Raw genomic sequence first — 27,008 nt, 5'->3', positions numbered from 1 at the left:
AGAACAAGGTCTAGGCATGGCCGAATGGCCAGCCTCCCAATGATCTAAGATAGCATAAAATGAAGATAGCTACCCAGATATTTCAATACAATAGTAAAAGGTCCTACTTATAGAAAACTAGTAGCCTAGGGTGTACAGAGATGAGTAAATGACATAAAAATCCACTTCCGGGCCCACTTGGTGTGTGCTTGGGCTGAGCAATGAAGCAATTTCGAGTAGAGACTCTTCTTGGAGTTAAACGCCAGCTTTTATGCCAGTTTGGGCGTTTAACTCCCATTTAGGTGCCAGTTCCGGCGTTTAACGCTGGAATTTCTGAGGGTGACTTTGAACGCCGGTTTGGGCCATCCAATCTTGGGCAAAGTATGGACTATCATATATTGCTGGAAAGCCCAGGATGTCTACTTTCCAACGCCGTTGAGATCGCGCCAATTGGGTTTCTGTAGCTCCAGAAAATCCATTTCGAGTGTAGGGAGGTCAGAATCCAACAGCATCTGCAGTCCTTTTCAGTCTCTGAATCAGATTTTTGCTCAGGTCCCTCAATTTCAGCCAGAAAATACCTGAAATCACAGAAAAACACACAAACTCATAGTAAAGTCCAGAAAAGTGAATTTTAACTAAAAACTAATAAAAATATACTAAAAACTAACTAGATCATACTAAAAACATACTAAAAACAATGCCAAAAAGCGTACAAATTATCCGCTCATCACTTATACCACGAAGATTCTGATTAAGGAATCCAAGAGATAAACATTTAAGCCTTGTTTGCTTGTAGAACGGAAGTGGTTGTCAGGCACGCGTTCATAAGTGAGAACGATGATGAGCGTCACATAATCATCACATTCATCATGTTCTTGGGTGCGAATGAATATCTTAGAACAAGAATAAGCTGAATTGAATAGAAGAACAATAGTAATTGCATTAATACTCGAGGTACAGCAGAGCTCCACACCTTAATCTATGGTGTGTAGAAACTCCACCGTTGAAAATACATAAGAACAAGGTCTAGGCATGGCCGAATGGCCAGCCTCCCAATGATCTAAGAACTAGACGTCCAAAGATGATCCTAAGATCTAAAGTGATCAAAAGATTCAAATACAATAGCAAAAGGTCCTATTTGTAGAGAACTAGTAGCTTAGGGTTTACAAAGATGAGTAAATGACATAAAAATCCACTTCCGGGCCCACTTGGTGTGTGCTTGGGCTGAGCATTGAAGCTTTCATGTGTAGAGACTTTTCTTGGAGTTAAACGCCAGCTTTTGTGCCAGTTTGGGCGTTTAACTCCCATTCTTGTGCCAGTTCCGGCGTTAAACGCCAAAACTCTTGAGCTGACTTGGAACGCCTGTTTGGGCCATCAAATCTTGGGCAAAGTATGAAGTATTATACATTGCTAGAAAGCCCAGGATGTCTACTTTCCAAAGCAATTAAGAGCGCAACAATTGGGCTTCTATAGCTCCAGAAAATCCACTTCGAGTGCAGGGAGGTCAGAATCCAATAGCATCTGCAGTCCTTTTCAGCCTCTGAATCAGATTTTTGCTCAGGTCCCTCAATTTCAGCCAGAAAATACCTGAAATCACAGAAAAACACACAAGCTCATAGTAAAGTCCAGAAAAGTGAATTTTAACTAAAAACTAATAAAAATATAATAAAAACTAACTAAAACATACTAAAAACATACTAAAAACAATGCCAAAAAGCTTATAAATTATCCGCTCATCACTTGGCAAGAGGTAAATCTTGGAGAGCCTTGCCAAGTGGTGGAAGCCTCTAGGAGAGGATGGATGGGAGTAGAGAGTGCCCTGTCAAGGTCATTGGGAACTCCTCCACCTAGGTTGTCATCTAATCCTTCATTTGAGTGGGTAAAACGTCTAACTCTTAGCTTTATTGTCCCACTTGAATTTGGTTTGCTTGAAATGGATGGCCAAATTAGGGCGCTTTGTAGAATGAAGCGTAAGAGGAGAATGTTTAGTGGTTGGCATTGTAAGTCTAGGCTCACTATTGTTGAAGCTTCAAGGAGCAAAGGTTAGACTAGTGCTCAATTGGATGGGTCTAGGAGGGTAGTTTGGTGCTTCCATGAGAATTCATCTCTCTTACCACCTGGAGGAAATCACCATGATCAACTCAAGGACGGATGTGAAAACAAAGTGTGGGATCCCGGATCGCACAAGGAAGATCAACTATGGGTGCCCATGGTTTGTGGAGAACTCCATCAAGGCTTGGAGTTATTAACTTTGGAAGATATAGCTTATTGGAAGTCCAAGCATTGGCGGATGTTCAAGGATGGATTCAAGCACAAGCCACCTTGATAGGAGCTCCCCATAAGTCCAACTTAAGGACAATAAACAAAAGTGCTAGGTGGGAGACACCTCACCGTGGTAACATCTTTTCATTTTTTTCTCTTTTGTACATATTGGTAAAATAGGGTTAATTTCATGTTTTGTTTGATTAGTTAAGTTTAATTGCGAGTCTAGTATGTTAAATAAGGTTTTATGATGTTTTGGTAGTTGTTTGGAGGTTTGGAATGCTTGGTTTGGTGCAAAAACATAGAAAAATTTTGAAAAACAGAGCACCAACCCACGCATACGCGTCACCCACGCATACGCGTCACCCACGCGTACGCGTGCCCCGAGCATTTTCGACCATCCACGTGCACGCGTAAATGATGCCAACATTCATCATTCAGAAGACATATGCACTGTTTAAGCATACATTCAGAAGACAAAAGTAATGCCACCACATCAAAATAATTAAACTGCTATAAAATTCAAAATTCATGCAATTCTTTTTCTTTTTCAATTTAAGAACATTTGTTTATTTAAGAAAGGTGATGGATTCATAGGAAATTCATAACTTTAAGGCATAGACACTAAGACACTAATGATCACAAGACACAAACATGGACAAACATAAGCATTAATTTTCGAAAAACAGGAAATAAAGAACAAGGAGATTAAAGAACGGGTCCACCTTAGTGATGGCGGCTCTTTCTTCCTCTTGAAGATCCTATGGAGTGCTTGAGCTCCTCAATGTCTCTTCCTTGTCTTTGTTGCTCCTCTCTCATGGTCCTTTGATCTTCTCTAATTTCATGGAGGATGATGGAGTGTTCTTGATGCTCCACCCTTAGTTGTCCCATGTTGGAACTCAATTCTCCTAGGGAGGTGTTTAGTTGCTCCCAATAGTTTTGTGGAGGAAAGTGCATACCTTGAGGTATCTCAGGGATTTCATTATGAGTGGGATCTCTTGTTTGCTCCATCCTTTTCTTAGTAATGGGCTTGAGGTCATGCCTTCTCAGTTGAACCGGCTTCCTTCTTGAATCTCTCTTCCATTGGGCGCCCTCTTCACATATGACTGTGAGGACTTGGTCCAACCTTTGATCAAAGTTGACCCTTCTAGTGTAAGGATGTTCATCTCCTTGCATCATGGGCAAATTGAATGCCAACCTTACACTTTCCGGACTAAAATCCAAGTATTTCCCCCGAACCATAGTAAGATAATTCTTTGGATCCGGGTTCACACTTTGATCATGGTTCTTGGTGATCCATGCATTGGCATAGAACTCTTGAACCATTAAGATTCCGACTTGCTGAATGGGGTTGGTAAGAACTTCCCAACCTCTTCTTCGGATCTCATGTCGGATCTCCGGATATTCACTCTTTTTTAGTGAAAAAGGGACCTCGGGGATCACCTTCTTCAAGGCCACAACTTCATAGAAGTGGTCTTGATGCACCTTTGAGATGAATCTCTCCATCTCCCATGACTCGGAGGTAGAAGCTTTTGCCTTCCCTTTCCTCTTTCTAGAGGTTTCTCCGGCCTTGGATGCCATAAATAGTTATGGAAAAACGAAAAAAGCAACGCTTTTACCACACCAAACTTAAAAGGTTTGCTCGTCCTCGAGCAAAAGAAGAAAGAAGAGAGTAGAAGAAGAAGAAATGAGGAAGAAGGGAATGGCTTTTGTGTTCGGCCAAAGAGGGGAAGAAGTGGTGTTTAGGTTGTGTGAAAATGAAGTGGTGAAGAAGGGTATATATAGGGGAGGGGGAAGGGTAAGGTTCGGTCAAGTGAGGGTGGGTTTGGGAGGTAAAGTGGTTTAAATTTGAATGGTGAGGTAGGTGGGGTTTTATGAAGGATGGATGTGAGTGGTGAAGAGGAAGAAGGGATTTGATAGGTGAAGGGTTTTTTTTTTTTGGGAAGAGGTATGGAGGTGATTGGTGAAGAAGAGAGAGGGTGGTGAGGTTGGTGGGGATCCTGTGGGGTCCACAGATCCTGAGGTGTCAAGGAAAAGTCATCCCTGCACCAAATGGCATGCAAAATCACGTTTTGAGCCAATTCTGGCATTAAACGCCGGGCTGGTGCCCATTTCTGGCGTTTAACGCCAGGTTCTTGCCCTTTTCTGGCGTTTAACGCCAGTCTGGTGCCCCTTTCTGGCGTTAAACGCCCAGAATGGTGCCAGACTGGGCGTTAAACGCCCACCTGCTAGCCTTACTGGCGTTTAAACGCCAGTAAGTTCTTCCTCCAGGGTGTGCTATTTTTCTTCCTGTTTTTCATTCTGTTTTTGCTTTTTCAATTGATTTTGTGACTTCTCATGATCATCAACCTACAAATAACAAAAGAAAAATATATAAAATATAACATTGGGTTGCCTCCCAACAAGCGCTTCTTTAATGTCAGTAGCTTGACAGATGGCTCTCATGGAGCCTCACATTTTCTCAGAGCAATGTTTGGAACCTCCCAACACAAAACTTAGAGTTTGAATGTGGGGGTTCAACACCAAACTTAGAGTTTGGTTGTGGCCTCCCAACACCAAACTTAGAGTTTGACTGTGGGGGCTCTGTTTGACTCTGATTTGAGAGAAGCTCTTCATGCTTCCTCTCCATGGTGACAGAGGGATATCCTTGAGCCTTAAACACAAAGGATTCTTCATTCATTTGAATGATCAGTTCGCCTCTATCAACATCAATCACAGCCTTTGCTGTGGCTAGGAAGGGTCTGCCAAGGATGATGGTTTCATCCATGCACTTCCCAGTCTCTAGGACTATGAAATCAGCAGGGATGTAATGGTTTTCAATCTTCACCAAAACATCCTCTACAAGTCCGTGAGCTTGTTTTCTTGAGTTGTCTGCCATCTCTAATGAGATTCTTGCAGCTTGCACCTCAAAGATCCCTAGCTTCTCCATTACAGAGAGAGGCATGAGGTTTACACTTGACCCTAAGTCACACAGAGCCTTCTTGAAGGTCATGGTGCCTATGGTACAAGGTATTGAAAACTTCCCAGGATCTTGTCTCTTTTGAGGTAATTTCTGCCTAGACAAGTCATCCAGTTCTTTGGTGAGCAAAGGGGGTTCATCCTCCCAAGTCTCATTTCCAAATAACTTGTCATTTAGCTTCATGATTGCTCCAAGGTATTTAGCAACTTGCTCTTCAGTGACATACTCATCCTCTTCAGAGGAAGAATACTCATCAGAGCTCATGAAAGGCAGAAGTAAATCCAATGGAATCTCTATGGTCTCATTTTGAGCCTCAGATTCCCATGGTTCCTCATTCGGGAACTCATTGGAGGCTAGTGCACGCCCATTGAGGTCTTCCTCAGTGGCGTTCACTGCCTCTCCTTCCTCTCCAAATTCGGCCATGTTGATGGCCTTGCACTCTCCTTTTGGATTTTCTTCTGTATTGCTTGGAAGAGTACTATGAGGGAGTTCAGTAACTTTCTTGCTCAGCTGTCCCACTTGTGCCTCCAAATTCCTAATGGAGGACCTTGTTTCAGTCATGAAACTTTGAGTGGTTTTGATTAGATCAGAGACCATGGTTGCTAAGTCAGAGTGGTTCTGCTTAGAATTCTCTGTCTGTTGCTGAGAAGATGATGGAAAAGGCTTGCCATTGCTAAACCTGTTTCTTCCACCATTATTGTTGTTGAAACCTTGTTGAGGTCTCTATTGATCCTTCTATGAGAAATTTGGGTGATTTCTCCATGAAGAATTATAGGTGTTTCCATAGGGTTCTCCTAGGTAATTCACCTCTTCCATTGAAGGGTTCTCAGGATCATAGGCTTCTTCTTCAGATGAAGCATCCTTAGTACTGCTTGGTGCATTTTGCATTCCAGACAGACTTTGAGAAATTAAATTGACTTGTTGAGTCAATATCTTGTTCTGAGCCAGAATGGCATTCAGAGTATCAATCTCAAGAACTCCTCTCTTCTGATTAGTCCCATTGTTCACAGGATTCCTTTCAGAAGTGTACATGAATTGGTTATTTGCAACCATTTCAATCAGCTCTTGAGCTTCTGTAGGCATCTTCTTCAAATGAAGAGATCCTCCAGCAGAGCTATCCAAAGACATCTTGGACAGTTCAGAGAGACCATCATAGAAAATACCTATGATGCTCCATTCAGAAAGCATGTCAGAAGGACATTTTCTGATTAATTGTTTGTATCTTTCCCAAGCTTCATAGAGGGATTCTCCTTCCTTCTGTCTGAAGGTTTGGACTTCCACTCTAAGCTTACTCAATTTTTGAGGTGGAAAGAACTTTGCCAAGAAGGCATTGACTAGCTTTTCCCATGAGTCCAGGCTTTCTTTCGGTTGTGAATCCAACCATGTCCTAGCTCTGTCTCTTACAGCAAAAGGGAATAGCATAAGTCTGTAGACTTCAGGGTCAACCCCATTAGTCTTGACAGTGTCACAGATTTGCAAGAACTCAGCCAAAAACTGATGAGGATCTTCCAATGGAAGTCCATGGAACTTGCAATTCTGTTGCATTAGAGAAACTAATTGAGGCTTAAGCTCAAAGTTGTTTGCTCCAATGGCAGGGATAGAGATGCTTCTCCCATAAAAGTCGGGAGTAGGTGCAGTAAAGTCACCCAGCACCTTCCTTGCATTGTTTGCATTGTTGTTGTTTTCGGCTGCCATGTCTTCTTCTTTGAAGATTTCTGTTAGGTCCTCTACAGAGAGTTGTGCCTTAGCTTCTCTTAGCTTTCGCTTCAAGGTCCTTTCAGGTTCAGGGTCAGCTTCAACAAGAATGCCTTTGTCTCTGCTCCTGCTCATATGAAAGAGAAGAGAACAAGAAAATATGGAATCCTCTATGTCACGGTATAGAGATTCCTTTAGGTGTCAAAAGAACAGAAAAATAGAAGAAAGAGGTAGAAGAATTCGAACTTAATCAGATAGAGTTCGAATTGTGCATTGAGAAGGAGTGGTACTCCATAAATAGAAGGATGTGAAAAGAGGGGAAGAGAATTTTCGAAAATTAATTAAGAAGTTTTTAAAATCAATTTGAAAAATTGATTGATAATTTTCGAAAATTCAAAGTGGAAAAGAATCAAGTGAGTTTTGAAAAAGATTTTGAAATTAGAAGTCAAAAAGATTTGATTGAAAACTATTTTGAAAAAGATGAGGTTAAGAAGATATGATTGGTTTTAAAAAAAATATGTGATTGAGAAGATATGATTTGAAAACAATTTTTAAAAAGATTTGATTTTAAAAATTAATGACTTGCCTATCAAGAAAAGATATGATTCAAACATTAAACCTTTCTCAACAGAAAAGGCAACATACTTGAAATGTTGAATCAAATCATTAATTGATAGCAAGTATCTTTGAAAAAGGAAAGAAATTGATTTTGAAAACATTTGATTGAAAAGATATGATTTGAAAAAGATTTGATTTTGAAAAACTTTGAAAACTTGAAAAAAAATTGAATTGAAAACAAAATCCTCCCCCTTGTGCCATCCTGGCGTTAAACGCCCAGAATGGTGCACATTCTGGCGTTTAATGCCCAATGCACTACCTTTTTGGGCGTTAAACGCCCAACCAGGCACCCTGGCTGGCGTTTAAACGCCAGTCTGTCCTTCTTCACTGGGCGTTTTGAACGCCCAGCTTTTTCTGTGTAATTCCTCTGCTGCATGTTCTGAATCTTCAGTTCCCTGTACTATTGACTTGAAAATAGAACCAAGATCAAATAAACAATGCATTGCAAGACACCAAACTTAAAATTAGACACTAGACTCAAACAAGAAACATAAAATATTTTTTGTTTTTATGATTTTGAAAATTTTTTTTGTGTTTTTTCGAAAATTATATGGAAATAGAAAATAAAAGTTTCAGAATTCTTAATTTGGATTCCAGGAATCATTGCAATGCTAGTCTAAGACTCCGGTCCAGGAATTAGACATGGCTTCACAGCCAGCCAAGCTTTCAAAGAAAGCTTCGGTACAAAACACTAGACATGGCCAATGGCCAGCCAAGCCTTAGCAGATCATTGCTCCAATAGCAAGATTGATAGAGATCAACAAGCTCTTGTGATGATCAGTTGAAACCTCGGTCCAATAAGATTAGACATGGCTTCTCAGCCAGCCAGATTTCAACAGATTATCTTGAAACACTAGAATTCATTCTTAAGAACTCTGAAAAAAATACCTAATCTAAGCAACAAGATGAACCGTCAGTTGTCCATACACGAAACAATCCCCGGCAACAACGGCGCCAAAAACTTGGTGTGCGAAATTGTGATCACTACTTTTCACAACTCAAATAATCCCTAGTAATGGCCCCAAAAACTTGGTGCTCAATACCATGGCATAAACACAACTTTGCACAACTAACCAGCAAGTGCACTGGGTCGTCCAAGTAATAAACCTTACGCGAGTAAGGGTCGATCCCACGGAGATTGTTGGTATGAAGCAAGCTATGGTCACCTTGTAAATCTTAGTCAGGCAGACTCAAATGGGTATAGTGGTAAACGCATAAAGCATAAAGATAAAGATAGAGATACTTATGTAATTCATTGGTAGGAACTTCAGATAAGCGTATGAAGATGCCTTCCCTTCCGTCTCTCTGCTTTCCTACTGTCTTCATCCAATCCTTCTTACTCCTTTCCATGGCAAGCTTATGCAAGGGTTTCACCGTTGTCAGTGACTACCTCCCATCCTCTCAGTGGAAATGTTCAACGCACCCTGTCACGGCACGGCTATCCATCTGTCGGTTCTCAATCAGGCCGGAATAGAATCCAGTGATTCTTTTGCGTATGTCACTAACGCCCCACCCTCAGGAGTTTGAAGCACGTCACAGTCATTCAATCATTGAATCCTACTCAGAATACCACAGACAAGGTTAGACCTTCCGGATTCTCTTGAATGCCGCCATCAGTTCTTGCCTATACCACGAAGATTCTGATCTCACGGAATGGCTGGCTCGTTTGTCAGGCGAGCACTCGGTTGTCAGGTGATCAACCATGCATCGTGTATCAGGAATCCAAGAGATATTCACCCAATCTAAGGTAGAACGGAGGTGGTTGTCAGTCACACGTTCATAGGTGAGAATGATGATGAGTGTCACGGATCATCACATTCATCAAGTTGAAGAACAAGTGATATCTTGGACAAAGAACAAGCGGAATTGAATAGAAGAACAATAGTAATTGCATTAATACTCGAGGTACAGCAGAGCTCCACACCTTAATCTATGGTGTGTAGAAACTCCACCGTTGAAAATACATAAGAACAAGGTCTAGGCATGGCCGAATGGCCAGCCTCCCAATGATCTAAGATAGCATAAACTGAAGATAGCTACCCAGATATTTCAATACAATAGTAAAAGGTCCTACTTATAGAAAACTAGTAGCCTAAGGTGTACAGAGATGAGTAAATGACATAAAAATCCACTTCCGGGCCCACTTGGTGTGTGCTTGGGCTGAGCAATGAAGCAATTTCGAGTAGAGACTCTTCTTGGAGTTAAACGCCAGCTTTTATGCCAGTTTGGGCGTTTAACTCCCATTTAGGTGCCAGTTCCGGCGTTTAACGCTGGAATTTCTGATGGTGACTTTGAACGCCGGTTTGGGCCATCAAATCTTGGGCAAAGTATGGACTATCATATATTGCTGGAAAGCCCAGGATGTCTACTTTCCAACGCCGTTGAGAGCGCGCCAATTGGGCTTCTGTAGCTCCAGAAAATCCATTTCAAGTTCAGGGAGGTCAGAATCCAACAGCATCTGCAGTCCTTTTCAGTCTCTGAATCAGATTTTTGCTCAGGTCCCTCAATTTCAGCCAGAAAATACCTGAAATCACAGAAAAACACACAAACTCATAGTAAAGTCCAGAAAAGTGAATTTTAACTAAAAACTAATAAAAATATACTAAAAACTAACTAGATCATACTAAAAATATACTAAAAACAATGCCAAAAAGCGTACAAATTATCCGCTCATCACTTATACCACGAATATTCTGATTAAGGAATCCAAGAGATAAACATTTAAGCCTTGTTTGCTTGTAGAACGGAAGTGGTTGTCAGGCACGCGTTCATAAGTGAGAACGATGATGAGCGTCACATAATCATCACATTCATCATGTTCTTGGGTGCGAATGAATATCTTAGAACAAGAATAAGCTGAATTGAATAGAAGAACAATAGTAATTGCATTAATACTCGAGGTACAGCAGAGCTCCACACCTTAATCTATGGTGTGTAGAAACTCCACCGTTGAAAATACATAAGAACAAGGTCTAGGCATGGCCGAATGGCCAGCCTCCCAATGATCTAAGAACTAGACATCCAAAGATGATCCTAAGATCTAAAGTGATCAAAAGATTCAAATACAATTGCAAAAGGTCCTATTTGTAGAGAACTAGTAGCTTAGGGTTTACAAAGATGAGTAAATGACATAAAAATCCACTTCCGGGCCCACTTGGTGTGTGCTTGGGCTGAGCATTGAAGCTTTCATGTGTAGAGACTTTTCTTGGAGTTAAACGCCAGCTTTTGTGCCAGTTTGGGCGTTTAACTCCCATTCTTGTGCCAGTTCCGGCGTTAAACGCCAAAACTCTTGAGCTGACTTGGAACGCCTGTTTGGGCCATCAAATCTTGGGCAAAGTATGAAGTATTATACATTGCTAGAAAGCCCAGGATGTCTACTTTCCAAAGCAATTAAGAGCGCGACAATTGGGCTTCTATAGCTCCAGAAAATCCACTTCGAGTGCAGGGAGGTCAGAATCCAATAGCATCTGCAGTCCTTTTCAGCCTCTGAATCAGATTTTTGCTCAGGTCCCTCAATTTCAGCCAGAAAATACCTGAAATCACAGAAAAACACACAAGCTCATAGTAAAGTCCAGAAAAGTGAATTTTAACTAAAAACTAATAAAAATATAATAAAAACTAACTAAAACATACTAAAAACATACTAAAAACAATGCCAAAAAGCTTATAAATTATCCGCTCATCACTTGGCAAGAGGTAAATCTTGGAGAGCCTTGCCAAGTGGTGGAAGCCTCTAGGAGAGGATGGATGGGAGTAGAGAGTGCCCTGTCAAGGTCATTGGGAACTCCTCCACCTAGGTTGTCATCTAATCCTTCATTTGAGTGGGTAAAACGTCTAACTCTTAGCTTTATTGTCCCACTTGAATTTGGTTTGCTTGAAATGGATGGCCAAATTAGGGCGCTTTGTGGAATAAAGCGTAAGAGGAGAATGTTTAGTGGTTGGCATTGTAAGTCTAGGCTCACTATTGTTGAAGCTTCAAGGAGCAAAGGTTAGACTAGTGCTCAATTGGATGGGTCTAGGAGGGTAGTTTGGTGCTTCCATGAGAATTCATCTCTCTTACCACCTGGAGGAAATCACCATGATCAACTCAAGGACGGATGTAAAAACAAAGTGTGGGATCCCGGATCGCACAAGGAAGATCAACTATGGGTGCCCATGGTTTGTGGAGAACTCCATCAAGGCTTGGAGTTATTAACTTTGGAAGATATAGCTTATTGGAAGTCCAAGCATTGGCAGATGTTCAAGGATGGATTCAAGCACAAGCCACCTTGATGGGAGCTCCCCATAAGTCCAACTTAAGGACAATAAACAAAAGTGCTAGGTGGGAGACACCTCACCGTGGTAACATCTTTTCATTTTTTTCTCTTTTGTACATATTGGTAAAATAGGGTTAATTTCATGTTTTGTTTGATTAGTTAAGTTTAATTGCGAGTCTAGTATGTTAAATAAGGTTTTATGATGTTTTGGTAGTTGTTTGGAGGTTTGGAATGCTTGGTTTGGTGCAAAAACATAGAAAAATTTTGAAAAACAGAGCACCAACCCACGCATACGCGTCACCCACGCATACGCGTCACCCACGCGTACGCGTGCCCCGAGCATTTTCGACCATCCACGTGCACGCGTACATGATGCGCACGCGTGGATCCAGAAGTTTCACCTCCTAGCAAAAAACCAGAGAGTTGTGCCTAACGTGTGCCAAACTTGTGTCTAAGGCACAAATAAACCCACGCATATGCGTGCTTCGCGCGTACGCGTCGACTCTCTGCTTTGCAATACACGCGTACGCGTCAGCCGCGCGTACGCGTCGTTACCATTTTATCAATCCACGCTTATGCGTACATGACGCGCACGCGTGGGTTGCTCTATTTCACCCACCTTCTTTTCTTCTCCTCTTTCCATTTCTTTCCTTCTTTTCTTCTCTTTCCACCCTTCAATCATCATCCAGCACTACCAAACACCATCCATAACAATTTCTTTTAGTTAGTTAGTTACTTGTTTAATTAGTTTAATTTTTCATTTAATTTTCTATTTTTCATTATAAGTGTTAGATCACTAATTTTGTTGTTAATTCTTGCTGCCTATTATTAACTGAATGCTATTTTAGCATAATTGTTTTTATTTTTCATTGTTGGACTCCCTTGATGAGGTTACAATTTATTACTTGGTTTTGAGTTTTCATGTTTAACATTTGTGAACACCAAGTGAATGTTACATTGCCTTTAAACTTCTTAACTCTTTTGAATTGCATGTTTTGGCCACCATGCATTCATCATTCATTGTTAGGCAATTATATATCATCATTGCAATTTTTTTTAGGTGATGCTTGTTTATGATTTACCCTTATTCACATCACTTATTTCATGCATTGAGATTGTAGAATTGTGAAATTGGATCGAAAGCTTACCTAGTGACATATTTTTTAGCTTTGTAAAGCTTTGTGGACCATGCTTGCTATGTGATTGATTTCCACTTCTATCTTCCTTTTCCTAAGTTCCATAGCATCCATATGTTTCACCTCTATGTCACTTAGGTGTTGCAACAACTTCAATATATGTCACTGATTGTTGTGTAAGTTTCATATACCGTTTTGTTCACTAAGTTTACTTACACATCAATCAATGTCCACGCACTATCCAATTTCACAATTGCTTGATTAATTGCTTGAATGCTTTCATGCCTCTTCACTACTTGTTTGGTTGACTTAACCTATAAGTCTTTTGAAGTATTTCAACCACACTAGAGTGAGTGAAGTGCATCCTTCCTTTGTGTAATTGTGACATAGCATTCTATGATAATGTGTGTGTTCTAAATGGTGCCTAATTTAGAATTCACATACTTGTTTCATTAATGTCACACGAATTTACTCACTCAATTCTAGTGATTTACCTCATTCCAACAATTTACGCTTCCTTGCTTTTGCATTTACTTTTCTCACTATCCTCTTTTCTATTTCTCTTGGAGGAGTCATTATAAGCAAAAATGGAAGCGGGAAAAAGGACATGCAGCAACCAGTTGACCTACCAGCAGAAGGTAGTAACGCGAAGAGTTGCCGTACCCCCTTCCTCATCTTTGAGTGCACCGAGGACGGTGCCAACTTTTAAGTGTGGGGAGGTCATCCGACCACTCGGCGTTTTTGGGTAACAAATTTCTAATCCCAACACTTTTGCATTTTATTTTAGGATTTTTAGTTGCATTTTCTTGCATTGCATATGTATATCTTAAGCTTAGTCAAAATCATGATATTTTCCAAGGATTTTATCTGTAGGGCACCCCAATTGATTGAAAAAAAAAATTTAGAACTTGCTTGAATTATACAATTGTGTATCATGTTTTTGAGCTAAGAACACAAGCATGTGAGATTTGAACCTAATTGTGTGGTTACATCATATAATCACTTATTTTCATTCTTGTGTGCATTATTCTCTTTCTATAATTGTAATCTTTGATTTGTTTGATTCTATATGTCCATTATTCTATGTATATATGCAATTACATGATTAAGGCCATTGTTTCAAATAGCTCACTTACCCAAATAGGCTACCTTTTGTCTTCCATTGTAACCAATTTTGAGCCTATGCTTAACCCATTTATTCTTAATTTTAGCACATTACAAGCCTAAAGTGAAAAACAATATGTCCTTATTTGGATCTTTGATTGGCTTAGGCTAGTGAAAGTACTCATCATTTAAGTTTGGGAAAGTTGGGAACATTGGTTGGGATGAAAGTGTATTTTTTTATTTTTGTCAAAATTTTCGGAATTGGGTACATACTCATGTGTTAATTAAATATAAAGCCATATGCATTGATACTTTGGTATATACTTTATTGCAAAAAGAAAGAAAAAATAATAAATAATAAAAAATAAAAAATATATATATATATAAAAAATAAATAAATAAATAGAAAAAGAAAGAAAATAAAAGTAATAAGAAGGGGACAAAATTCCCCAAAGCAAAGCTCAATAAAAATCAATGCATATGTGTGGTGATCACAAAAGGGAATGCATGAGTGTGTGAAAAAGTGAAGAATGGGTAGTTAGGCTAGCTTTGAATTGTATAGGTTGTTATATAGGTTAGGTGGGAAGTTTAAGTTAATCAAAGATTCAAATTTAGAGCTCACTTGACCATATATAACCCTACCTTGACCCTAGCCCCGTTACAACCTATGGAAAAGACCTCATGATATTTGTAGGCATGCATGAAATAATTGTTGATTGTTAGATGAAAAACAAATCTTGGAAAGCATGATTAGGGGAGAATTGAGTGAATCAACCCCATACACTTGAGTGACTAGAGCGGATACACATCTGGTGAGGGTTCGATCGCTCAATTACATGTTTCCACCCATGATCATTTATTCTTGTAAGTTTGTAAAATCTTTCAATAATTCAATGCAATTGTGGGTTTGATTTGACTGCTATGACTTTAGCCCTTGTACTTATATATGTATTCTTGGAAGTTGACTTATTTTGGCCAAGTAGTTGCATTCATATAGATAGTTACATTTAGATAGTTTGCATTTAGGTAGTTTACATTAAATAAATGTTGATACCCCTTTGCTTCTTTCTTGAGTTTAGCATGAGGACATGCTTAGTATAAGTGTGGGGAGGTTTGATAAACTCCAATTTTGTAGCTTATCTTGTGCTTATTTTTGGGGATTTTATCAATTTTTCCTACATTTATTCAATGAAATAGCATGGTTTTATAACTCTCCCTGATTTTGTGCTTAAGTGTAAAAACATGCTTTTTAGGCCCTTAAATTGATGATTTTTATTCACCTTAATTCCATTCGATGCCTTGATATGTTTGTTAAGTGATTTCAGATTTAGAAGGCAAAGATTGGATTGAAGGAATGAAGGAAAAGCATGCAAAGTGGGAGAACTCATGAAGAAATGAAGGAATCGTAAAGCTGTCAACCCTGACCTCTTTGCACTCAATTGATAATAACTTGAGCTACAGAGGTCCAAATGAGGCGGTTTCAGTTGCGTTAGAAAGCTAACATTCGGGGCTTCAAAATGATATAAAATTTGCCAAAGTTGTTTGGCATCTAAGAATTCGTACGCGTCGGTTGCTGTACGTGACCCATTAAAAGCAACTCGTGGCCAGCGATTTCTAAAGCATTTTGGGCCCAATCCAACTCATTTCTGATGCTATTTCATGTAGAATTCAAGCTTGGGCAAAGGGGGAGCGATTGTTTGGAGTTTTTGCATCATGTAGCTTAGTTTCTAGAGAGAGAAGCTCACTCTTCTCTCTAGAATTAGGGTTCCTAGGTTAATTGCATCATAGATCCATGTTTAATTCTTTGCTTTCATCTTATTTCTTCTACATTTTCATGCTCTAGTGATGTAATTCTCTTGCTCTCTCTTGTTAATTTTCCTTTTTTTCTCTCTTTTGTGATGATGAACACTTGTTGAATTTGGATTTTCTATTAATGCAATTAATGTTTGATGTTCTTTTTATTGATGATTTGAGTTGTAAATTTTACTTCCCTTGCTATTGATAGTTGTTAGATTTTATTATTCTTGCATATTTACCATTCCATTTATACCCACCAAGTGTTTGACAAAATGCTTGGTTGGGCTTTAGAGTAGATTTTGAGCATTCTTGGCTTGGAAAGAGTAATTAGGTGCTCTTGAGTCATGAAAACCCAACTTATGTTGGTGACATAGAGTTGTTAGCTAATATTGTTTCCATTAACGCTAATCTCTTGCTAATTCAATTAGTAAATTGATTAGGACTTTTGGATTGAGATTAGCTAGTTTTATTAGACTTTATTCGAGTGTAAAGATAATATTATACCTTCTTCCATCGTCGGGGATGACGTAATAAGATAAATTCTTGTCCATTATTGTGATATGATTAACTAGTTTTGTTTGACGTTCTCCCTACGTGAAGATAACATGATACCTTCTTCCATTTGTCGGAGTTGACTAAATAAGATGAATTAATCATTGTATGACTAGGATAGAAAGCCTATATTCTCAACCCTTGCCATGAATGTCTCTCTTTATTACTTGCTTTCTTTAGCTACTTGCTTGATTTACCCTTCTTATCATTTAAATTCTTGCCCCTTTATCAATCAAACCCCATTTGTTCCTTCATAGCCAATAATCATTCACTTCATTACAATTCCTTGTGAGACGACCTGGAGTTTAAATACTTCGGTTAATTTTCATTGGGGTTTGTACTCGTGACAAAACCAAAGTTTATTTTGATGTGAGAGTTGTTTGTTGGTTTGGAGCTATGCTTACAACGAAGTTCTTATTTCTACAAGAGAAATTCTAGACCGACAACAATTCTTCCTATCAGTATCCTACTTAAAGCGAGATGACTACAGGATCATCGAGATTTTTATCCACTACTTTGAAGTCTGAAGGTTTGAATGTTATCTATGGAATTGTTAGTTTGGTGGTTGAGGTAAGCTCAGATTTAGTTATTGACATCATGGACCTATGTGACCTCTTCCTAGCAGATTTACTGTTGCCTCCACTTGCGAAACCACTAGAAATGCAATTAATATACCACGAGGTTGATTAGGGTTTTGGTTACCTTATTTCCTATATCTTTGTGATTGCTATTTGTGTTTAAGGGTTGGCCGAGTTTTGATGTGTTTCTCTGCTGTCCGTCAATGTATTTGTCCTAAAGGCTTTGACGAGTCAACTTTGCTATAACGCTGGTCATGGTAGGTTTTAGCCTTATTTGGAGGTTTGATCAATTTAAAGTGCAGGATGTCTTTGATGATGTCTTCCTTTTTGTGTTGAAGGGTGTGTACTGTAACACCCCAATTACCCTAAGCTTTACCTCTTGCCGTAAAGCAAAAATTAATCAGAGGTTATGACAGTTCTAAGGCTTATACATATTTATATAGAATGAAGTAATATATTCTAGAAGCATAATGAAGGATTAAGCTCAAAAATAGAATTTGAAAAGCGTATAACGTACTAGCGAGGCTATCAACTTAATGCACAGAAATATATACAGTATAACAAAATATCATAGCATAATATCATAAGAATCTAGTCACAGCTCGCGGAGTTTAAGCCGGCTAGCCATATGTCCAGACAACCAGAAGACTGTAGTTTAAAAGGGCTTATACAAATTTTGTTCTCTCAAATAAAAGCCTCTAGGAAAAACAAAATACAAAAGTGAGAGATGTTTAAAAAAATAAATCAAAAGGTCTCCAAAGGGAATCAGAGATCCTCTGCTTCTGCCACCATCCAAGCAACTCACTAAAGTGGATTTGTAGCCTGCATCTGAAAAATAACAACAAAGTATGGAATGAGAACTGGAGGTTCTCAGTATGATAACAGTGCCCAATGATGTAAGATGTAAGGCCCCGGGACGCCGAAGGCAATCCTAGAACTTCACATCACATACGAATATTCAAGCTTAGGACAGAATAAATAAATACATAAAGACTTAAACCATAAACCGGGTTATCTAAACTTAGGGACATTCTAACTAATACTAATCACACCGATGTACCCCACAGTTTTCGCCAACCTAACCTCCGTGCGATCCCATCGTCACCGTCTACATAACCTCCTCAGCACCAGACAATCACAATTAATGCAAACAAGTAAAACACATATAATATTCATTTACAACAAGTAATTCAAGAAGAAAGTAAGCATGTTATACAATTAGGCAAACTCAAGTAAACAAAGCAAGCAAGCATATAGAAGATGCATATGATGAATGTCTGTCCTATTGGCTATGATATCACATGTCGGTTATTGTGCCAAACCTGACAACAAATCCGGTCGACAACTCTCGGATTAGTCTCTCTATTGCGCATAAGGAGGAAAATTCCGAGGGAGCGTGCCATACCACCTTCCTCTGGTTGTCGCATGATTCCATGGGTTAGTGCCCTACCACCTTGAAATAAGAGAGAAACCCATTCTCAGGAGGAAAATTCCGAAGGAGAGTGCCCTACCACCTTCTCCTTTCAGAGGGAAATATTCCGAGGAATGCGTGCCCTACCACCTTCCTCTGGAGCAATCAAAATGAGTAAAAAGCTCAACGCCAAGCCTCACATCCGAATGTAGGTGGGATACTACCACAGCCCCTATGACGGAACACAATGCATATCATACTCACATATTCAATCTCAGAGGCTAGTGCTCATAGCACCCTTCCACTCATACTCATTCTATTAACCATAATCATTCCTTTCCAAGTTCTCAACTCATCACAACCATCACCAATATCATAAATATTCCATTCTGAACTCATTGGTTCCTCAGTTTCTTAATTCATTGCCAGAATCATCCGATTCACTACTCTTCCTTCTCCCTCAACCAAACTCATCGTCAATACACCAGAAACCTAAACCTCCGTTCTCTAACTTTTCAGAATAAAACCAAACCAAACCTCCTAGGACCTTTCTCATGTTTTAATGCCCAAAACTAAGCCCAAGAATCATAAAATGGTGTCACGGAAGCTTACAACCTTGTTGGGAAGGTGAAAAAGTTGAAAACAAAGTTTAAGTTGCAAAACAGGGCATGTGCGTCCGCATAGGGATGTGCTTGCGCACACCCAGGAAGATTTTGAAAGTGTGCGTACGCATAGGGGTGTATGTACGCACAGATACTAAAATTTATAAAGTCTGTTCACTCGCACAAGTTGTGTGAGCTCCCCTAACAGACGTCCCTTCCCGACTTGTGCGTGCGCACAGAGCTGTGCGTCCGCACAGGTCGTAATTCCTCATTGATGTGTGCGCGCACAACCTATGCTAGCGCTGCTACCAGAGCCCTTTCCCCTTCATGTGCGTATGCACAGGTCTGTGCATCCGCACAGAATAATATTTTTGCAGGGTTGTGCGTGCGCGCATATCAGAAATCCTGAAATTCTACAACTTTGCAGAATTTCAAATTTTTTAACACCAAATTTGAATGATCATAACTTCCTCTACAAAATGCCAAATTTCACAAACTTTATATCAATTTAAAGGATTTTCAAGGATCTTTAATTCTAGGCAAGTTTCATCAGATTTTGAAAACCGAGGCAAAAGTTATGATCAGACAAAGTTCATCAAAAACTAACTTTTACCCAAAAGCTCAGCTTTTAACCAAACCTCAATCCAATACCAATTCAATCACATTTCAACCATTTTCTCAATCACACAACTTTCTAAACCATTCAACAACTCTAAATCCTCCTTAATTCACATTTTACTATCCTCAATCACCAACATCCAATACATATAACATTAAAATCAATCCTCCACCAATACATTCACCAATCATCAATTTATTACTATCATTAATAAACCACATCAATCATTAACAACCCTCAAAATCCTTATTACCCAATTTCCACATCATACACCAACACCATCATTTACTAATCAACACAACTCATCAATAATCCTCAACTATATCAACAAATCCTCATCAATAACAATAAATTTCACATTCGTTATTAACCTTCATAATCCTTAGAATATCAACAATCATCATTAAATCATATACTCATTATCATTATTATTCTAATTCCTTCCACACAACACCACTACAACACCAATCTATCCACATCAACAACACCAATCATAAATACTCATTAACAACAACAATTCCCAATAACCATCCTCAACCACAATAATCCAATACTACCTACAATTAACATAAATTCATATATAATCATTCATACACCAACAACATTCAATCCTATCTTATGGTTAAATAGTCTAAGTGTCCATGAACATTACATATTACAAAAAAAAAACCAAAACCATACCTTGGCTGATTCCCAAACGCTCCAAACACCAAAACGAAACTACCAAACTTGATCCAAAGCCTTAACCAACTCCAACAAATACCAAGGCTCAAACTAACAACACATATATCACCAAAATGAAAACCTAAGATACATAAAATAACTAAACACAATGGTTTAGTGAAACCTTACCTTATCCAACGTGAGTAGGGGTAAAATTTATCAATTACCCGCTATTAGAGATCACCTAAACAAGCAAAACCACAAAATCTACTAAAAAACTAGACCAAAAAACGTGCAGAACTTAGGGCACAAAACTGGAGCGTGAAGAGAGAGAGATCTTACCATATTTCTTTATATAGAAAGGAAGAGCTCGTCAAGAGCTTTGCGTGGCCGCAAACGACTCATCAATCGGAGCTCCAGATCAAAAGTTATGGAGCTTTGAAGGAGTAGGTAAATAGTATTCTTCTTTCTCCTCTCCTCTCTCAACACCAGCGCCCCTCTCCTTGTGGGTGTGCTGAAATGAGCTCAAAGCTCATTAAAGGGTACTTTTATATGTTGGGTTTGGGCCCAACTTAGACTCGGTCCAATCCATTAGCGTTTTTAGCCCGTTTGGCTCAACTTTGGGCCAAACCTTTAACGCTAACGTCCGGTTTTCCATTTCTAATATGTTTCTAGAATTTTTTGCTGTTTTCACTTTTTTTTTTCCCACAGAACTGGGCAGACTTAAACCGGTTCGACCGGTTCAATTGCCGGTTTGCGATTTTTCACGATTTTTCGTAGAAAACACATTTTCTGATTCGAAAAGACCTACTGAGTCCAAAAATTATATTTAAATCCCCAAATCCTCATTTTAAGTTTTCAGAATCTAATTTGCGCATTTAAATGATTTTATTCATAAAAACCCCGGTTCTTACATGTACATGTCGAACTTAGGAGTTAATTTGAATGGCTTCATTTCATCATTATTGTTTTCATGTTTGTTTCATTTATCTTCTTTTCGGCTAGGGTTTGGTTTCTCTTCTCTCCATATTTGTCAGAGCTCTTCTATCTTTATTTGACTTGCTACTTTTTCACAGAATTTAGTTAGTATTTTTGGCTTTGTCACGGCTATAGTTTTCTAAAACTTTTCAAGGTGTAGTCCACTTTTTAGTGCATGAAAGTAGACCTCTGGGTTGAGGTTTGGCATCTCCATGGCCACCTTGGCGAACCTCAACATGTAGTCTTTAAGACTTTTATGTGTTGTCATTGCTTTATGATGCTGAGATAGTTCGAGTCATGCACATAGATTTTTGAAGCTGCAAAATTGTTGACGAATAGGTCTGCAAACTCATCAAAGCTAGATATAGACCTGCAAGTAAGCTAAAAGACCAAATCAAAGCAGCACCATCTAAAAAAGTAAAAAATGTACAATAAAGTATTAGATCAGATGCACCGTTCATGAACATCATTGAGTAAAATTTTGTGACATGGATATTAGGATCGACGATTCCTTCATAAGGCTTCAGCGTTGTTGGCAGAGTGAAGTTCTTAGGTATTTGGAAACTCATAATTTCTTTTGAAAAAGGACTGATTCTTTTTACTGATAACTTCGGAGTGACTATCACCGCGGCTTTGATTTCTGAGGTGTGATCGTCATCATCGTTGCCATTGTCAATATTCTTCTGTTCCTTCTCATTACTTCGGCCATTCTATTTCTAGTTTAGTAATTTCGGCCATCTGCTGAATTTCTGCTCATAATGACTCATTGATATCAGCAGCTCAACCTCAGTAGGGGGAGGAGGAGGTGGATTGCTTTATTCTTTCCTCATTGATTATAATATTAAAAAAAGGATAAAAGCAAGCAGAAAAGATAATGGTGGGATTAGGTAAACTCGGTCCCACTGTAAGTGTCAAATGTTCCTGCGTAATAAGCCTGACAGTAGGTATAACTTAGCAAATTAGTGTCAGCTATTTTTATTGTTTAGGGATTGAACTCTCCTTCGCTTGAAGTAAAAGATGTATACGCTGGCTTCTAGAAACACGACAACGATGCATACTTGTAAAGGCATTGCGACACTTAAATAAATAAGAGTGAGAGATAATTATAGTGTTATTCAAAATGAATAACGTACCTCTCTTTATTTTGAACTGCTGTTTATATAGAATGAATTAAATTTTAGTTATACCATGGTGTAATTAATTTATTTGACCTAATCTTTTGGTCACGTAGTATAGTGCGGATGTTACTGCTCTTTTGGTAGAATTCTGGTTTTTAGTTCTTATCGGATTTTTTGCTAATAGAATAATAAACACATTTATTATCAAAATAACCGATTTGTAGAGAGTGTGTAACCGTGTTCTACCTAATAGATGACCCCCTTTTTGCCTTTATTATGTCTTAATGAAATCAAACTAGTGAATAGATAACTTTCTCATCATCATCGTCAACACAAGCCAATACTTTTTCGTTCAGCTCCCATGTAAACCTTGCTTCCTCTTACATCTGCTTACCAAAATAAAGAACTTGAACGACATCGGAGGAAGAAAGGCATCATCTACGAATATGTCGTGGATTTTATAGAAAGCAACAGAAAGAGAGTGTACTTGGCGTGTGCGTTTAGCTTTTACATGCTTTTACCGGAGGTTTTGAATTGTAGTAATGTAGTTGACTCAAATTTACTTACAAGTCTAATTGGCCTTTATTTGCTTCGAAACTTAGTTGGGCACTTGAGCTTAAATTAGTTACTACTATGAACAGTTCTATTCACCTATACTCGATTAGTGTAGTGGCTGTGCTCATTCATTCAGCTACATAAATAAACAGATTTATGGTTTGATAAATTAGAATATCCCCCTTATACTACGATGATTAGTTCTTTGTTGCCTTTGAGAATCGCAACTGGTAAGATAGTTGGCTCAGAATTTTAAAAGTTTTCAATATCCAAAACAAGAACCAAACCTCAAAACCTGATCAAAGAAAATAAACCTCTTCCACCCAACCACAAGCCAGAATATGGTTAGGTTAATTTAAATAAAGCTTTTCTTTCTTTCTTTCTTTCTTATAATGTGTTTGTGATTTGGGTTTTGTTTGCATGAATTGGGATATTGACAGTTCTTATTATGGTACCACCACACTGAAAATTAAAACCACTTTTCTTACCTTTGTGATCCTTTATTATTCTTTATGTAAACGTCACAAAGAAAGAAAGGTCCCCTGAAAATATCTACAAAGCAAAACAGATAAGTCTTTGTAGTATGTAGATAAATCCATCCAGCTCAGTTTCAATGTAATAAAAATATAAAAACATATACTATTCACTAAAAAACCATACTTTATTATATTCAGCAAAAATACAATACTTTTACTCCCAAGACCAAAACAATGGGAGACAATGACAAAAATAGACCAAAAAAGGTATTTGAAAGAAAAAAAATATTACAATCAGCGGTTGGGTGCATAATATCACATCATAGAAACGTACAAACTTCTACCAGTGGCTCCAATAGGACGTCAAAAAAAATACAATCAGAGCCCAGTTCATCTGATCTTCTTCCTATACAAATCTGTTATGCAAACACTAATGCATTTTCAGTACCATAATAACGAAAATGTTATCTCAATCAACCATAGCAGTCTCTCCCATATGAAAGCAGCAAGCTAGTGAAACAGTGCAAACAGCCAAACAGCCAAACATTCTTCTTTTTTATAGGCTCTAATAACTGAACTAAAAATACCATAAATAGAGCCTAATTTAATTTCATTTATTTATCTTTTTACAAGTTTTAACCTCTAAAAGGCAATGAGCCATTGCCTTTCTCCTTCAAGGAATTGAGCTTCTCAAGCTTCCATTCTCCTCTTAGCCTAGCAATGAACGTTGAAGCCTTTACGTTAACGTCGGGGCTGGGACAGAAAACGGACCCACTCACCTCGCCGTTACGATCTGTAACGGGGTTAGTAACGGAATCAGTTGTTTCAATCGTTTCTGATTCTTCGACCCCGTACCGTTCCGGCGAGCTACACCTTGAGCTGGATCTCGAGCTCTGGTTGCTACGTATTTTAACAAAATCGCCACGGACCAGGAACTTCATTGCCGGCATTTTGAACGGAGGAAGCGGTGGCGGAACCGGAATCAGCGGCGACTGGTTCCCGGCGTTTACTGCCTCGTCGTTATAGGTGCTGGCTCTGTTCGGCAATGGCGGCCTCCCAGCGTTTCTGCGCCGAAGAGATTCTTCCGGTGGATCTGCCGCACTAGGCGGAGGTGGCGGAGGAGGGATCGGTTTCTTCCATTTTGACCATCTCCGTGAAGATGTCAACGGAGGAGGAGGTGGTGGCGGCGGTGGCGCAGATACTGAATGGATTTTCTTGCTCTTGCCGAGTCCTTTTCGGAATAAACTCTGGAAAACCGAAGATGGCGGCGGAGGCGGGGGTGGGGGTGGCGGAGGCGCAGGTGCAGGCGACAGTGGTGGTCTCATATTGCTATTTGTTAACTCATTAATAACGTTATCGTAATTGTGATTGAAATTTTGATTGTGTTCGTTCTTGGTTTTCTGCTTTGTCTTCCTCTTTCTCTGGTTGGAGAGTACCGAAGCCCAAACTGTTGCTATGTCTCTCTTCACGGTGCTCTTCCTTTGTTCGCTCTTACCGCGCTTGTGATCCGATCGCGTCTTCACCGGAGCCAGCGGTGGAGGAGGGGCCGGCGTCGAAGGAGCTAGCTGCGGAGACCGTACACTCGTGAACTTGCGATCATTGTCGAGCTCGGTTATCTCGGTAGCACTGTCTTCTTTCTCATATGTTCGTGTTCGTCTTGGCTTCCGACGAGTATCCGCCGGCGGAGGAGGAGGTGGTGGTGGCGGCGGCGGCGGCGGGGGAGGAGGAGGCGCCGGGGGCGCGGATGATCTCGGTGGCGGTTCCGGAGGTGGAGGAGATGAGCTAGCCAGGAAGGTATCAACTGGAATTTCTTTAATGTGAAGTTCGTGAACTTCTCCATCTTCTGGTCCCGGCCACCGCGTGCGTCGGTCCACGGTGGCAAACTGATGCCTGGCGGGGGAGCGAAACTGCTTGTCGATTTCAAAGTCGTCATAGAATCGAAACCTGAACCGGTCATCGCTGGTTTCCCAGCTCCTTAGATCTGGATATGAGCTGCTGTTCCTTCTCAACCGTGTAACGCCGGTTGCCGGTGACTGAACCTGGATCGGAGGGGTCTCATAACCCTTCCTCTCCCCAGCAAACCCAAACCACTGCTGCGAAACATAACCACTTCCTTCTCCCTCTCCCTCTCCCTCTCTTTCTCTTTCTCCCGAAGAAGGCATTTTACGAAATGCAGCGTTTTGATCCGAAACGACGTGGTCGTATGGAGGTGGCGATTCGTCGTCGTTTCGCCTGGCGAAAACGCCGCAGAGGATAGCGAACACAACGAGGAGGATGTTGAGTGAGTCCCAGCTCTTTTTGACGACGGAAGATGGCCGGAGAACGTTGGTGGTGGCGGAGAGGAGTGGCGGCACGACTAGAAAGAGCAGAGCTATGGCGATTATAGGCACAAGAATGATTAGAAGTGGAGGGCTCATGAAGGGCGGTGAGGAGTTCCACGGGCGACGGTGGTAGTGATTGTAAGGCATGGTGGTGGCGGCGACGGTGGAGGTGGTGATGCCACTGGCAGAGGTGAGAAAAGGTTATTGCTGTGTGTGTTTTTTTGTGTGGTGGTGGTGGTTGTGGCTATGTTTTGTGTTTATTTGTTCTGATTTATTTTTGGTTGTTTGATAGGTACAGGGGCATAAGGTGAAGTTTATGTGGCAATTTAAAAATTGTATGGCTGTGACAACCAGCTTTATACGACGGGACAGGTAATTAAGTGATATCATATGATTTATACTTAGAGTGACAATTATACATGCCCTTTTTATTAAACTTTCCTAAACTCGAATCCTTGCATCTAGAATTTCTCTAAGTATTTATCTTTTCTAACTCTTTGAGAAAATAGGTTTGAACATTTTTTTGGCAGGGAAAATTGATTATTTTTATTCCTAGAGTCCAATTACAAAATTCACAAAAGTTAAATTCTTACCAGTATTTGTGCTATAATTTTTAGTATTTTTTAAATTATTTAGATTCTTAGTTCAAGTAGTTTAGTAAAAGAGTAACAATTTAAAGTTTTTTTTATGAATTAAATCTAATTAATTTAAATAATAAGACTTGAAATAATATTAGTCATAACTAATTTTTATTATGTTAAACTAATTTAATTGAACTTAGTTAATAAAAAGATTTAATTTAAATGTGTAGCAATATTCTTAATAAAATTTTGACTTTATAAAAATCATTTATTAGAGCTAACTTTATGAAGATAGTTATTTACAAATTATAATATGTAACATCCTAATATTCAAATCCTTACGTTCGAGTCATAAGTCAATAAATTACGGTGGTATGATTTTCAGGTGGATTTTTTACTACATAATTATAAGTATAATTGAAAGGAGTATTAGTCGAGAAGCCTGAAAAGAGTAAAAATAAGATCGCAAAGTCGTATCACTCACGCATCGACAACTAAAAGATAAAGCGTGAAGTCGAGAGTGATATACAGATAAAGGCATAAAGGAGATTAAGAGAAGGACAATATATAGATATATAACATAAGTAAATAGCTACTAGTCGCGACCCACGAAGTTTAGATCGGCTAGGGTACAGTATAACAATAGTTGACAACGGAATCTCCTAATCTCTCTCAAAAGAAACATAAGAGCCTCTATAGGCAAGTTCAAAAGAGTTCAATACATAATATAAGATTTTCAAAATAAAGG

General features: G+C 39.3%; 1 protein-coding gene and 1 non-coding gene across 2 annotated transcripts; one reads left to right on the top strand and one right to left on the bottom strand.

The window, feature by feature from the left end:
• The first annotated feature begins 6,382 nt into the window (after positions 1–6,382).
• On the top strand, positions 6,383–6,490 carry LOC130971397 (small nucleolar RNA R71). Its single transcript, XR_009082618.1, has one exon. It is a non-coding gene; the product is annotated as a small nucleolar RNA R71 (small nucleolar RNA).
• A 17,008-nt stretch (positions 6,491–23,498) lies between these two features.
• Positions 23,499–26,010, bottom strand: LOC130965289 (uncharacterized). The gene has a single exon (XM_057890039.1). The coding sequence runs from the start codon at positions 25,824–25,826 to the stop codon at positions 23,994–23,996; it is 1,833 nt and encodes a 610-aa protein (XP_057746022.1). The 5' UTR covers positions 25,827–26,010; the 3' UTR covers positions 23,499–23,993.
• Positions 26,011–27,008: the final 998 nt, after the last annotated feature.

This window comes from Arachis stenosperma, chromosome 3 (assembly GCF_014773155.1).
Source record: "Arachis stenosperma cultivar V10309 chromosome 3, arast.V10309.gnm1.PFL2, whole genome shotgun sequence".
NCBI classification, from domain to species: Eukaryota; Viridiplantae; Streptophyta; class Magnoliopsida; order Fabales; family Fabaceae; genus Arachis; species Arachis stenosperma.
The sequence above is the reverse complement of the archived record's forward strand: the minus strand, read 5'-3'. Positions and strand labels throughout refer to the sequence as shown.